General features: G+C 42.5%; 1 protein-coding gene across 1 annotated transcript; it reads right to left on the minus strand.

The window, feature by feature from the left end:
• Positions 1-4,217: 4,217 nt before the first annotated feature.
• On the minus strand, positions 4,218-14,132 carry mtmr6 (myotubularin related protein 6). The gene is made up of 15 exons (XM_053412847.1): positions 13,892-14,132; positions 10,930-11,061; positions 10,124-10,286; positions 9,832-9,989; positions 9,007-9,135; positions 8,369-8,503; positions 8,063-8,195; positions 7,869-7,978; positions 7,614-7,739; positions 6,873-6,922; positions 6,541-6,634; positions 6,324-6,430; positions 5,525-5,659; positions 5,275-5,401; positions 4,218-4,838 (listed from the first exon to the last, which is right to left on the minus strand). The coding sequence occupies exons 1-15, from the start codon at positions 13,913-13,915 to the stop codon at positions 4,482-4,484; spliced, it is 1,980 nt and encodes a 659-aa protein (XP_053268822.1). The 5' UTR covers positions 13,916-14,132; the 3' UTR covers positions 4,218-4,481.
• Positions 14,133-14,241: the final 109 nt, after the last annotated feature.

The following is a 14,241-nucleotide window of genomic DNA, read 5'->3' on the forward strand; positions in this document are numbered from 1 at the left end:
TTTAGTAAGAATCCTACGCAATCTTTTATAAATCCGAGCCCTGATCTTTAACACAGATGTGTAAATGTCTAAATTACATTTCTTTTTCCTTTTTTTCCTTTTTTTAAACCATGTGTTATCATCCAATTTATGATACCCATTGTTGCCACTAGGTAAATAAACTGATTTTTGAAGTGCAACCTCAAACATCATGTTTAATCTTTGGGAGATGCTTTGAAGTTACTTTGACAGTGTTCATTTAGTTTTTAATCAGGTTTAAATGATATTGTGAGTGTGTGTGTTCATCATGTCTTCATTATCGTCTTCCAGCTACCGATTAAACTAAGCTATATTGTATATGTGTGTGTGTGCGCCATGTTTGTGCATATGTACAGAAGTAAGTAAAGCCACTGGGATTACCCTCTCTGCCCTTTTGTTACTGTTAGTAATCAACAGGGAGTGGTACTAACTGTTGTTAATCCTTCTTAGCACAAACTCTGCAAACACTTCCAAAATCTGTGCACACTCACACACACACTCACACACACCGAGAGCCCTCAAACGGCCTGCTCGCCCACAGCCAGTCATCTCAGAAACAAACTTTAAGGAATATACCATTTGAGTTGGAGCTCCCCAAAGGAAGGGTTGGCCATGCTATGCAATACCCAACACATATGGAAAAAAAAAACATACTTTGTAGATTTAAAACAGGCAAAAATATGTGTAATGTGATAAATTTATTGTAAAAGGGATTGAATAGGAGGAGTGCAGTTGCCTAATTGTCCAAAGCATTGCAAACCTATGGCATCTTATCAATTTGAAACACGTTTATTTTGCACTAATCAGTGACATAATTTTTGGTGTAAATAGGTGAGACATCATCATGTGGGGGATTTAAGTCCAATGTTATAACAAGAGAGAGAGAGAGAGAGAGAGAGAGACACACACAAAGACCCACACGGACAACAGGCATGGACACCACCTGTGTGTGTGTGTGTGTATATTTTTGCAAATTTATAAAAAATCAAGGTTGAAAATATAACATGTACATAAGTATTCACAGCCTTTGCTCAATACTTTGTTGAACCACCTTTGGCAGCAATTACAGCCTCAAGTCTTTGAGTATGATGCTACAAGCTTGGCACACCTAGTTTTAGGTGGTTTCTCCCATTCTTCTTTGCAGGACCTCTCAAGCTCCATCAGGTTGGATGGGGAGCGTCGGTGCACAGCAAATTCCAGATCTCTCCAGAGATGTTCAATTGGGTTCAAGTCTGGGCTCTGGCTGGGGCAAACAAGGACATTCACAGAGTTGTCCCGAAGCTTAGGGTCGTTGTCCTGTTGGAGGATTAACATTTGCCCCAGTCTGAGGTCCAGAACGCTCTGGGGAAGGTTTTCATCAAGGACATCTTTGTACATCGCTAAATTCATCTTTTCCTCGATCCTGACTAGTCGCTCAGTTTGGCCTGGTGGCCAGCTCTAGGTAGAGTCCTGGTGGTTCCAAACTTCTTCCATCTACGGATGATGGAGGCCACTGTGCTCATTGGGACCTTCAATGCTGCAGACATTTTTCAGTACCTTTCCCGGGATCTGTGCCTCGATACAATCCGGTCTTGGACTTCATGGCTTGGTTTGTGCTCTGACCTGCACTTTCAACTGTGTGACCTTATATAGGCCAGTGTGTTCCTTTCCAAATCATGTCCAATCAACTGAATTTACCAAAGGTGGACGCCAATCAGGCTGTGGAAACATCTCTGTGGATACAGGATGCACCTGAGCTCCAGAACATGTGACATCATCAATATGGGATATTGTGTGTAGAATTTTGAGGGAAAAATGAATTCAATCCATTTTGGAATAAGGCTATTACATAACAAAATGTGGAAAAAGTGAAGCGCTGTGAATACTTTCCGGATGCACTGTATGTGGACTGTGTCTTCCCGTCTTGCATGAGTAACCCTGTGTTTATGTTGAGTGTAAGTACAGCAGTGTTTCCCCCTTGTCTTCAGTGTTCTACCAGCATGGCATGTGCTGCACATCTGAATGATTCAGGACCCTGACGGAGCCCAGCAGCAGCTTGTTCTCAATGTTTAATGGGAGATAATATGCACAAGTAGGCTACATGAGGAAGCCAGCCTGAACGCAGAGAGCCGGGAGCCATGGTGCTCGAGGTGTGTTTACTTAGACTAAGCATTTGGTCAGCATTCCAACCTTGTCACAAACACCGGATTATCGTGAAGGAGGGGTGGGGAACCCTCCAGCCCACAAGAGAACCCGAGCTGGCCAGTGAAAGGTCAATTCCAAGAACAAAAGCACTTGGGTGGAGTCAATGATCAAACTCGGCGGAGATTCAACACCCGGAAATGAGATGGTTGGTATTTGTTTCCTCGGCTAAGGACGGTGTTTACACCCTGTTTGCTGGCTTTTAGCAGGATAATGCAAAAGCTACTGATCGGCTTTCCCTCAAACTTGGTAGAAGGATGCTGTGGGTCAGGAAAGAGCCTGTTAAAGTTTGGTGCAGATCCAGGCATCTCTTTTGTTTGAGTGTGGAAGTGGGAGAGAGAGCATGGAGGAGGCAGATCAAAACAGAACATGTGGATTCAAACCCTCGTGGGTTCTCCACATAACAAAGTAAAGATATTGGGGACTCCAGAGAGGCTTTTTGAATGCTGGAGAAAATAGAGCAAATATTACCCTGAAGGATTTTCATGATAAATTAATTTGACAAATTAACAATGAATACAAATTACTGATCTGGAAGTTGGCGGAAGAAATGGAACTAAAAAACAATTTTGCAAATGGGGGTAAAAAGGAAGGGTAGAAACAAATCGTTGCAGTAAACCCTCCTCTTTATATTTCTTCTAGGTGTGGGTACTTATTGCACCAATCACTGGGCCCCTTTTTCTTTCAATTGACAGAGCTTTGGAATAAAGCTGAAACAAGGCGTACACACATAACACTGTACTGTCAGGCTGCATCTGTACTGAAAGCTGGTGTAGCTGAAGAACGACACCTTTATTTACTCAGACACTGAGTTGTCTGAGGCTAATGTTTGTTCCCTTATTGACAGTGTGAGGGAGGATGGTGAAGACTGGTTTCTAAAGAAGGGAGCTGTGAGCACAAATTCCATATGGTAATTAAAATAGGTCAAACATGGAAATTGTTGGTTATCTGCCTTGAGCGATTTATATTTGCATTCTACAGAAACATGTTTGACTGATATTTCTTACGTCATCCAGCTTCCACATCAAATGCCTCCGAAGCCTGATTGGTTGTGGAGCGTGTTTGCTCGCACCGTACATTAATCAAATCCTTTCTGAGCTTCGACATGATGCAAAATTTACAACCGTAGTCTGGAATTAACACAGAATTACTGTAACAACAAATTTAAGCCAAAATACGTTTTAGCTGAAAAATTAATACGAATTTTTGGCCCAAATTCACATGCTACATCCCCTGGGCAATACATGTTCCAATGATGTATTGCTCCGAGACAAAAACTATATATTATATTAGATAATACCCTATTAGATTATAGTTTATGCAGATACACTGAGTGTGATATATTTGCTGTGTGGGGTTATTGCTGAGCTGTCAAAAACGTATCGGAGAACTTAAAAACAGTCCAGCAAAACATGTCTTTTATTTGACAAGCCAACTCATGACCTAAGGCCTTGTCTGCTGTGTGTGTGTGTGTGTGTGTGTGTGTGTGGGTATGAGACAGTGCCCCCCCCCCCCGGTCACGGTCAGCTGCCATAAAGCATAAATCACCGACATGGCAGAGACGGTGACCGATAAGATTTTTGGATCAATGCGCGTTAGGAAGAGAGATTATCTGATCAATGCGATAGGTAAAATAGGATTAAATGATCAATGAGAGCGACAGATGACAGCTAGACCCTGGTCCATCGTAAAAGATTTACTGTCAATTAAGTGAAATGGCAGCTGACGACTTAAAACACAAATCAAACTGCAGTTGAGCCAGATGCAGATACAGCAGTGGAGACACAATTTTGGTTCAGCATAATTTACTAGATTATTTTAAATTGTTTGTCCAATCTGAGCCAGATGAGCTCAGGTCACGAGCAACATCCAGATTAGTTTGGACTCAAGCCTTTGGGATGAAATGAAATGAAATATTTCTGGTGCCAAAAACGTGTCTGTGTGTATTTTCATCTTGCGAATTGTGACATGTTGATAGGAATATAATTTTGATTATAAAAACAAACTAGAAGACGCACCATTTTTCAGATGAATTTATTCTCCTCTCTATTCATTTCCTCCTCATAGTGCTTTTAAACATTAATAAAAAAAAAAGAAGCCTTTTTTCCAATAGGTGCAATATGTGACAATGTTGAGGCTTTCCATAGAGATTTAGACTACAAAGACGTAAGACTTCATTCACTTGGACCATTCAGGACGCCAACAGCTTCCCCATGACATGCACACACTTTCGCCAAGCCACGCCTGTCCCTCAGTATCCCACAGCAGCCCCCCGTTCGCTCTCAGCAGGTCATGCGTGCCACACCAAACTCCAGACTGACTACGGCCGGCTCTTCCTTGGACAGCTCGCTGTTGAATGTCCCTTCCAGCTCCCCATAGCTGTGCTTCCTGCTATCGTTGCCACTGCTGCCCTCAACAGTCCGCTCTGTGTTGGTGCTCTCCGTGGCCTCCTCGCCCACCTCTTCCTCCTCCTGCTCGTCCTCCTCGGCCCGCCGCTGCACCTCTTTGTGGTTGATGGGTGCCCCCAGGATGAGGGAGTCTGGACGCGGAGGGAGGGAGTTGGATTGCTGGTCCCTGGTGGGGGGAGCCACGGGGGGCTCAGAGGTCGCGACTGGGGTCACGCCGAGCTGTTGAAGCCTCTGAAGAGAGACAGAGGAGTAGGAAAACAAATCCATGTGAGTAAAACAACACACTCTTTGAATATTACAGCATATTTCAATTAAAAATTAACAGTTAAATATTTAAAAAATTTCAAAATTAAATATAAATGTTGTGATGGTAATGCAAATGGGTTTTCATTCGAATGAACCTGAACTAAAAATACTTCTGGAAAGTAAACATGATGTGTGGTAACTAAGATCATGTGGGTGTAATTATTCTATCTCAGGACAACATCTAAATGTCTCAGAAATTTGGTGCAGATCCAAATAAGTGGACCTAGTGAATTTAACTTTGGCTTTATAAGGGGACTGCCCTGCCGGAGGTATAAACAGTCGCCTATTTATCAACAGTGATCACGCAAAATGATAAAATCTGAATATGGGCTTCAGAGAACAACATTTTTTGTGAACTCACGCTCTCCAGTGCTTGCATTGTGCTCTCGGCTTTGCGACTGTTCTCCCTCAGAGTCAGAATGGTTTTGAGGATAGACTGACGGGGGTGCATGGAGCGATCGAACTGGTGGTACATGTTCCTCCAGAACCTTGGAAATGCAGGCGCACACAAAACATATAGATAAGACTCTATTCATAGGATGCCAGGGGACAATCAAAGTGCAGGACTATTCATATGTAACAGCCGGGAAGGTGAGGAAGGCCGCACTGACTTGAAATGGTAAGGCAGGGTCGAAGGCTCCAGCACAGGGTGCAGCTCAGAGTATGCAGGGCTGTAGAACGGATTCAAGTAGTTCTGTTTTTCGCTCATTAGAAAGGCCCACAGCGAGTGCGTCCGCTCCCTGAGCCTTGAGCACAAAACATTTAAAAGACAAACAAGCCATTTGAACACCATCAAACAAAGTGAATGTTTAGATCCATAAAACTGAGGTTAAATATGAGATCAAACACAGAAAGTGTATACATGAGTGAATATAAAGACTTTTCTCATCAAAACTCCCTTATGTGGATTTAAAACCATAGTTTGTTACATTAATCTTTTTTGATAGCCTGATTACATGCACCAGATTAGATGACGTGGTTAGAGATTGGAATGTGGAAATATCATCTGTCACACCTTCAATCAACCAACAATACCAGGAAGAATGTTTGTTTGCGGAATGAGGATGCTACTGACATAGGACAATGAGACCATTCTTTAAATAAGCAGAGAATATTTGATATACAAAGTTGAGGTTGGTGGGTTAGGGTTTGATTTCTTTGACATGTTTGAACGGAGGTTTGTTTTGTAGGTTGGACCCAGATCAACTTTTTTTCTGCTTATGTTTGCCTGCACCCCTTCAACTAGGAGTATCTGTGTAGAGCCTGGTCCTGGATCAGTCTGTAGATCTTCACTTTAAGATCGTAAATATTCTCGCCCTTTTATAATTGTAGATTATGTTGTTGCGTGTGAAATAACCAATCAACGCATGAAACAAAACCTTGACACAAATGTGTGCGTGTCTGACTCACTGCAGCTCCTCCCTCTGCCGCTGATTGTTTCCAAGGAAGTTTCCATATTGACAGGAATGGACGTGTTCATGGATCTGCAGCAGGAACCACTCGCTAAACTCGAATGCCTGAGTACATATGTTGTACAAACATGTTACATAAAGTACATGCATTGTACTTAATGATGCATTAAGCACATAAGCCTTACAATACAATACACCTCATTCAAAGCACAAACCTGTGGGACCTGTTCCATTAGCTGCCAGACACATTCAAGGAACTGAGTGAAGATCGGAGAAACCTCCTTTGGATCGCCATCCAACTGATCGCACCTACAATAGCAATAATAATCAATAAATATAAGGACTATATAGAACTATTACTATTTTGAGTATTAGCAGTTTTGAGCAGTCTTCCCGGAGAAGAGGCAAGTGATTGGGAAGCGAGAAGCAAGATTAGTGGAATATCTAATGAAAATAAAATGGAGTAACTATGATTATAATCCTGCTGGAGTTTGCTCTAGATCTGAAGACTGACTAAATCTCTACGGTGAACCAGTTCAAAGCTCACCTGTCTGCAAACTTGTGACCAAAGGAGATCCAGTCTTTCTCTATCAGTACCTGCAAACAAACGCAAAGGAAGATCAAGTATGACGCAAAAAATAAACATCTAGCGGACATTTAAATTACGCTCTGTGGTTTGTAATGGAAATTCTGCATTTGAGTAATGATTAATGGATGAGCAGACATGTATTTAGAAGATTGGATTAACAGATGTGTTCATCTTAAAGATCAGCTGTGAGTTAGGGTTTTACGTGTATTGCTCGGGGACTTAAAATTCATGGTCTCATGAAGCTTGAGAGCATCTGAGCAGATTCCAGGGTCTTTGTTTTGTGAATAAAGCCATGATGACCCCACCCTGATAAAACATCAACTGATGTTTGATCAGGGTTGGGTTACGGGCCCCTCCCCGTATACTGATTTCTCCTCTGCTCATTGTACATGACAGATGAGTGCTACGAAGGGCACGGGCGCTAAAAAAAATGCATATAAAAATACCATACAATGATTTCTCATAAAGCCAAATCTGGTCAATTAATAGGTTAAAATTTGGGCAATGTCAAAACTTAAAAAGCAATTAGCTATTACTCAGGAGGGGCAGGGGGGCATTGATTTTTATGTGTGTCCTCCCCCGACAAAGTGATTGATCAGAGTTAAGATGATCGTTTCAGTATAATGTCATGAATAATAAATAACAAATTAGGGCTGTTTTTTATTTTCATGAAATGAAATGTGTGTGTGTGTGTTGTACCATGAAGCCCTTGATGGTACGGTAGTAAGGGTCCATGAGCAATGCTCCCAAAGAGCAGACTTGGGCTGTTCTGTCCCACCCGTCTGAACAATGGACCAAAATACTGGCTCCTTCCACCGTCACCGCCTGGGATCAACAGTGAAGACAGACAGTTAAATATTCTGATGGCGATTTTTCATTTAAAAAGGAACAGGGAGCAATCTGTGGCTGTAAATTACCATGATGGACAAGTGAAAATGGGCCGGTGAAAGTTACCTTGGTAAGAAAAATGGCGGCGTCTACAATGGCCTTGATGTGCCGCAGCCAGCCGCAACTTTCCAAGCCAACCAAGTAGTCACTCATGGAGAGAGAGCGATTCCCAATCACTGAGAGGCACAAACAGAAAGGAACTGTCAGATTAACCATTTACCCTTTTATTTGCACTTTGTCTGTTTGGTAACGTGTTCAACCTTCTATCAGTTTCTGCAGACTGGTTCTCATGACATGGATGTTTTCGATGCCAACAAACTGGAAGCGGATGTTGGAGTAGTTGTCTTCGTTCTCGTAGCCTTTACCCGCTGCTCGGTTAGCGAGCGCATTCAACTGCAGGACAGAAAGAACAGTTAAAAAAATAAAATAATAAATCGCAAGACTCCTGTGAACAGATATTAATTTGTTCATACTTATACAGACCGAACAACAACAAACCATGATGCGGTTTTAAGAACCTTGGACACGTTATTCCGGGGGTCTTTGTTTGGCTGTCAACACCTTACCTTCGGCCTAGTATCCATGACGTAGACGAATCGGCTGTTGTGGTTGGCTTTGCTGATGACCTGCAGCAGGCTCTCGTCCTCCAAGCATCGCGCACTGAAGCCAGAGAGAGGCTGGCTGCATCGACACACTGCTGCCTGTCAGTTTGAACAAGTCGATACCGATCAGAACCGGGGATTGTACAAAATACTGCAGCTAAATTATAAGCCAACGCTGATCATTTGATCACATTCATTACTTCCCTTTATGTATCGTCTATAATTTAACGACTTGAGCTTGTGTTGACTAAATTGAAAAGGAATCCAAACGTCTACAGCAACTTAACAGCTACTGTTTTTGTCGTGTTTGAGCTTTCCGATCATTAAAGGATAATCGATAACTACCACTTTGCCATTTTGAGGTACAGTACAAAGGCTGTGCTTGTACTCAGTCTTTGTAAAACCACAGTGATTAAGAAAACTTTCCCTGAATTTCCATCAGTTTCAAACAGAGATTAAAATTAATTTTGGTCATGACCCTCCAACATTCATGCAGCAAAATTATACCCTACTTGCTACACCCTTAGCAGCAGTTTTAACATTCTCTCTAAACTACGACAACAAGCAAACATATAATAAAAAATATGGCAGATATAACATACCTTTTTCTCCTGGTAGAAGTATGTGAGTACAGGAAAGCGTCCTTTGCTTCTGAACTTGGAACTCCCCACAATGATAGGCTTACTGGCTGCGATGGGAACATACAGGTCTCGTGGATACGTCTCACATACCTGGAATAACCAGACATAAAAAACATCACAAATACAATCACACAAAGGGACACAAAGAGATGTTAAGCGACGTCTCCTGGTTGGTCAGCTTTGTCACTCTTACTTTGTTAGTTCCTACTTATGTATGTCCTTTCACTGACCTCCACTATGGTGTGGATCTGTTTGTTCTGAATAGGAAGGATGTGGGTTACTGTCTGATCTGATCACAAGTGGACAGCGCCGAGATCGTCTGTTAAAACACTCAACCTGCATCTCATATGACTGCATGGGATTGGATCTCACTTCCCTGCTCTATTTATGTATTTGGGTGGGTTGCAATTCTACCCCAGCTGATTACAGACTACCAGCATCAGAAATGCTGCCGATACTGGCAAGCACTGATTTTAAAGCGGCAAAGATGAAGTGATTTCCAAGAGTGTAGACCGAACCCCCTTAAATTACAGGCAACATTTCATGCTGAGAAACTCTTAGCGCTAACCACTTGTGGATCCGATCAGTCACGATGGATTCCAGGTCTAAACGGGGTCTCAGTCACTGCTGCTAAAACCGATTGCGAAAGAAAACTGAATTTCCCTGTGGGGATGAAGAAAGTCAATAATTCCTTAATTTTTTCTTGCTAAAGCTAATAAAATGTTCATTATTACTTAACCTATTACTAATAACCTGATGGTTTACAACTTATAGCCGACTGCCCACCTTGTAGTCTCTGTTGACGTCGGTGAGCTGCCACTGGTCACAGGGGACACCCATCCTCTCATACTCTGCCCTCAGGTCGATGAGCTGCCATCCCTCTTCTCTCTGTTGGTCATTCTGTTTTGGGTTGTAGGAGAAAGCGTAGAGCTCCGGATAGGAAACTGTGTGGAGGAGAAAACAACCACAAGATTAGTGCCTTTATAATGTAGTGTGTTGACATATTAAACATTATAAGACAGGATGGGGCGAGGACAGCAACAAACATTGGAGCACAGACAGACACACTGACACGCACCAGGCCGTAGAAGACGCAGGAGCGAGCTGTAGACATCGTGGCAGTCTCGCTCTCTCTGTATCACGAAATGCACCAATCTGAAGTTACGACACTGGATGACCAGAGGGCAGCCTGTGGTGGTGAGGGACAGCTTCTCCACAGAGGCTATATGGTGATGCAAAATCTACAGGGAAGATAGAGAGAGAGAGTAAATTATTTTCAGTGGATTGCGGATCTGCCTCCAATTATTTGACTGGATTACTCTTAAAAAAAAAAGCATAAATTACTAGACAATTATAGCAGAAGATTAGTAGAAATGCAAGCGCTATTATCACTATTCCCAATAATCTTAAAGCTCTTCTAATTCAATCACAACTGCCAGTGTTTTGCCATTGTGCCATTCAAAAGTGGTGATCACCAGCAAATCAGGATGCCCTTTTGACATGTTGCAGTCAGTCATGGATAACCCAGCTCTCATGGGGCAAGAACAGTAATCCTCTGTCAGGTGGATGTGATAAACACACACTAACTTCCCATGCACGCACAGAAGCTTCCCAAGGCATCTTGCTACTGTATAATGAGGTTTGAACCTCTACCCAACTTGCTCTTACCACAGACAATGTTGCATACTTCCACCTGTTTGCCCAACACACCGACACAGACTTGCATGTATGTCAGTGTTATACACAGTGTCTTTCATGAGATCAGAAACAGATTAAAGTGGGTAAAAAAAAAGATGCAAGTTTCTGGGAAACTACTGGTAACATTACACAGCAGAAATCCTGCTAATGTGGGTTTGCACAAATAATATGTTGAGATCTCCTCACCCAGATCTCCTGTCCGGCCGAGGTTGGGTTGTTAGAGCTGCTCTCCACGAAGATGAGATGTGTAGCTGTGAGGTACAGGGTGCCGCTCGTGGATTTGTTGCTGAAACGCTCCAACAGCCGCACATGCTCCACCTGCAAGAACAGCCGCAAATCATTAACAATTAGCGACACCCAGTGACAAAAGGATCTTGCTAACAGTAATGACACCAGTTACAAAATGAATGGGGTGGCACTTGGCACTGGTTTCAACTTGTCGCAGGACCTGCTCCTCTGTATTAGCTGCCAGTCTGATTATAATTACAGTGGAAACTAATTTTGTGACAAGCAATACAAAGGCTGATTGTGATCACTGAGTAGTGCCGCAGCCAAAACAAATAAACCTGTTGCTATTATCTTAACCGGTCCAACTACTGGTTATTCAGAATGTCCCCTCATCCATTACCTCGACCCATCAGCTCAAACATTTATTAAACGTTTGACACAGGAAGAGGGTTGTGGTGCAGTAAATGTGATGAACAAAAGGTTTTATATTTCCTGGTTGTCAGAAAACCCATTTGTAATTTCCTTAAAAAGGCAGACAAATTACAGGTCCGTTAGTTTTGAACATCATACTTTAGCCATAATTGTTTTAAAAGTTAAAACACACAAGTTACATTTAAAGAGAAAGCGTTCCAATTATCATCAGCCCTCTGGGATAATTGGCAAGTCTGTGGCTCTGTTGTTGGGGTCGTGGGCTGAAGAGCTAGGAAAGCCTCTGTGTCGAACTCAACTCCTAGATAAATATCTTAGGCCTTTACAAGATCCCAACATGAAATATACTCTGAGAAACTGTTGGAAAATACTCTTCATGGACATGTGCAGTCCGTTTTTGCCTCTCAAAGGCATCAGAACAAGTTCTCTCATTGATGAAAGTATACTGGTTGTTAAAAGTAACCCTCACTCTGAAAAAACATTGGGCGGAGGGATTTGAACTGTTTGTAGCTGAGGCTGCAAACTGTCCCATAGCATGATTCATCACAGGGAGAGTTCAGTTGTTGAGACATGCATCCTCTCCTTGGTTTCCATTTCCCGGTTCCTCTTAGATATGATGAAATGCTTGAGCGGGCTCTTCTCAGCAGGAAGCTGACGAGCGAGGTTGACTGAATCAGAGGGACAATATGTCTGTTCATTATGTGAATCTCTTTTTTTTTTTAAAGCAACAGCTCCCTCTGCAGTCACATGTGGTGATTAATAATATTGATCTATGTGTTTTGAGCGATAAATTGGTTTTCCTGCAGAGAAACCCATATTACCCATGATCCCATGATTTCGGAACCAGAGGAGAGGCCACTGTGACAGATACACAAAAGTCTGAATTTTTCTTGCTGAACATTGGAGATGAACACTGTTTTTTAATGACTTCCAACTCTTTTTAACTGATCTACAATCCAGCTTTACTGGGTCTGATTCTGGCAATCTTTGCCGTGTCAGTTCCACACAGATCATACTCGCACGGTGAAGTTTCATATAGAGCAAGAACAGACATCCGGGTGAGGAATGGGAAATAAAGCGATATCATTCTGTCTATTCCGAGTCAGTGAACCATCAAACTCATTTGGAACTGCTTTTTTAAAGGTTTAAAAAAAGGAATTGTAATTAGTTATTATTGTGAATTCCTCGATTTATCCATTTGTGTTCTCTTGCAGTTAAACTGTAAAACTCCATAACATAAGAAGTTCTACGTCATTCTTTCTCTGATTGTATTTGATTAAAAGGGTTTGACCTGAGCCAGGTCATAAAACAATCATCACTTCCACACAGGGTCACTGGCAAACAGCTGTTAACATATGTCACACAAGTTAATATTTTGTAAATGTACTCGTAACGGATCGGTACTTAGTATTAGCCAATACGCAAAGTCCAGGCATCTGAAGTAATAAGGGAGAAATGTATTTATGCTGAAGAAATTGTTGTTGTCCTATATTTGACAAAATACGTGGTCATTACATAAGATTTTCTTTATAAATGGAGATGAAGAGAGTTGCATTGTGGGCGTTTTCGCGACGATTGGGAGCATTTTCAAACTCTACTCGTTATCAGCCGTTTTGCAAAGTCAAGGGACGTATTGGGAAGCACAAGAAATGGTATGGGCCACATCTCTAATTCGGTGAACAGCACATAAACTGTTGTGCTCTTCAATACATTCAACTTTAAAGATTTAATGTTGGATTTTTATAAATTGAATATGCGATTAAGCGTAATTTTAAGATGCCCACTCAAGGCTAGGTGGGTGAAGTCCAAATAAGCTGCTGGCGCCTCTTGAAATAAGAATGTCCGGCTTCAACGTTGGATCGAGGACTTCTCTGGGGATGCTCAGCAAGGCCTCCTGTTTGCTCAGGAGCTTGTTTGGCCTCACTTTGGAGTTCAGGAAGTGATGCAGAGCTCATGTGATTTGGCTGAGCCAGTCGAAAAAAGGGTGAATAATCAGTTTGCACCCTAAATTGTTTGTGATCTGTCAGTAACTGAGAGAAGGAGGAGGAGGAGGGTGAGAAGGAGAAGAAGAAGAAGGAGAAGAAGAAGAAGAAGAAGAAGAAGAAGAAGAAACATAGCCCCTGGTTGTTTTGATTATGTCTAGGATAACAACAGATAGTAAAATGAATGTGACATTAAGCTTGCATGCAGCCCGTTGGTGTTTCCTCACTCTGGAGACACTGACTGATTAACAGGAAGCGCTGCAGAGGGAAAACAAACAGCTCATCCATGCACGTCACGTCTGAGCTGCTGGCGACACCTGCTAGCTACCAGGCTAACACACACACACACACACATTCACAGACACACATGTCGTCTGAGCAGTGATATCAGGCGAACGTCACCGACACGACACACAGCGCAAACATCCTCCCTCCCCGCATTAAGCAGACAAGGCCGAGCAGCTGACTGTAATCCCGTCCATTCGCGATTAGCTGGAGACGTTAGCTACCTTCGGCGTCCGGATGTGCTCCATTTCTTTCCCCCCCGAGTGAGAAACAACGACAGCGGCAGAGACACCGAGAGCTTCAGGCGACAACCTCCGGTGCAGAGTCGTTCATTTGGGATCGCGGCGGCTGAAGTTGCAGCGCGATACCTCCCGGACTTTTTCGCAGACACACGGTTCTGTGTTTATTTTGTCAATTATTGTCACTCCTCCATCCGCGTAAAGGTCCTGGTGCTCACGTCAGCGCGTGCGGTGTGGGGTTTCAAAAATAAAAGTTCGTGTATTTAGATGACTTAGAAAAGAAGGTTGCAAATACATAAACCGTTTTGTATAAGTAAATATTATTAACCTTGCAT

This window comes from Pleuronectes platessa, chromosome 20 (genome assembly GCF_947347685.1).
Source record: "Pleuronectes platessa chromosome 20, fPlePla1.1, whole genome shotgun sequence".
NCBI classification, from domain to species: Eukaryota; Metazoa; Chordata; class Actinopteri; order Pleuronectiformes; family Pleuronectidae; genus Pleuronectes; species Pleuronectes platessa.

What these genes read in the sequence shown, in the direction of transcription:
- mtmr6 (XM_053412847.1), bottom strand. Translation starts at nt 13,915, where the DNA reads ATGGAGCACATCCGGACGCCGAAG. An exon ending in ACGTCAACAGAGACTACAAG is followed by an intron (nt 9,136 to 9,831) that starts GTGGGCAGTCGG and finishes TGGTTATTCCAG; the next exon opens with GTATGTGAGACGTATCCACG. An exon ending in GGTCACAAGTTTGCAGACAG is followed by an intron (nt 6,635 to 6,872) that starts GTGAGCTTTGAA and finishes TTGCTATTGTAG; the next exon opens with GTGCGATCAGTTGGATGGCG.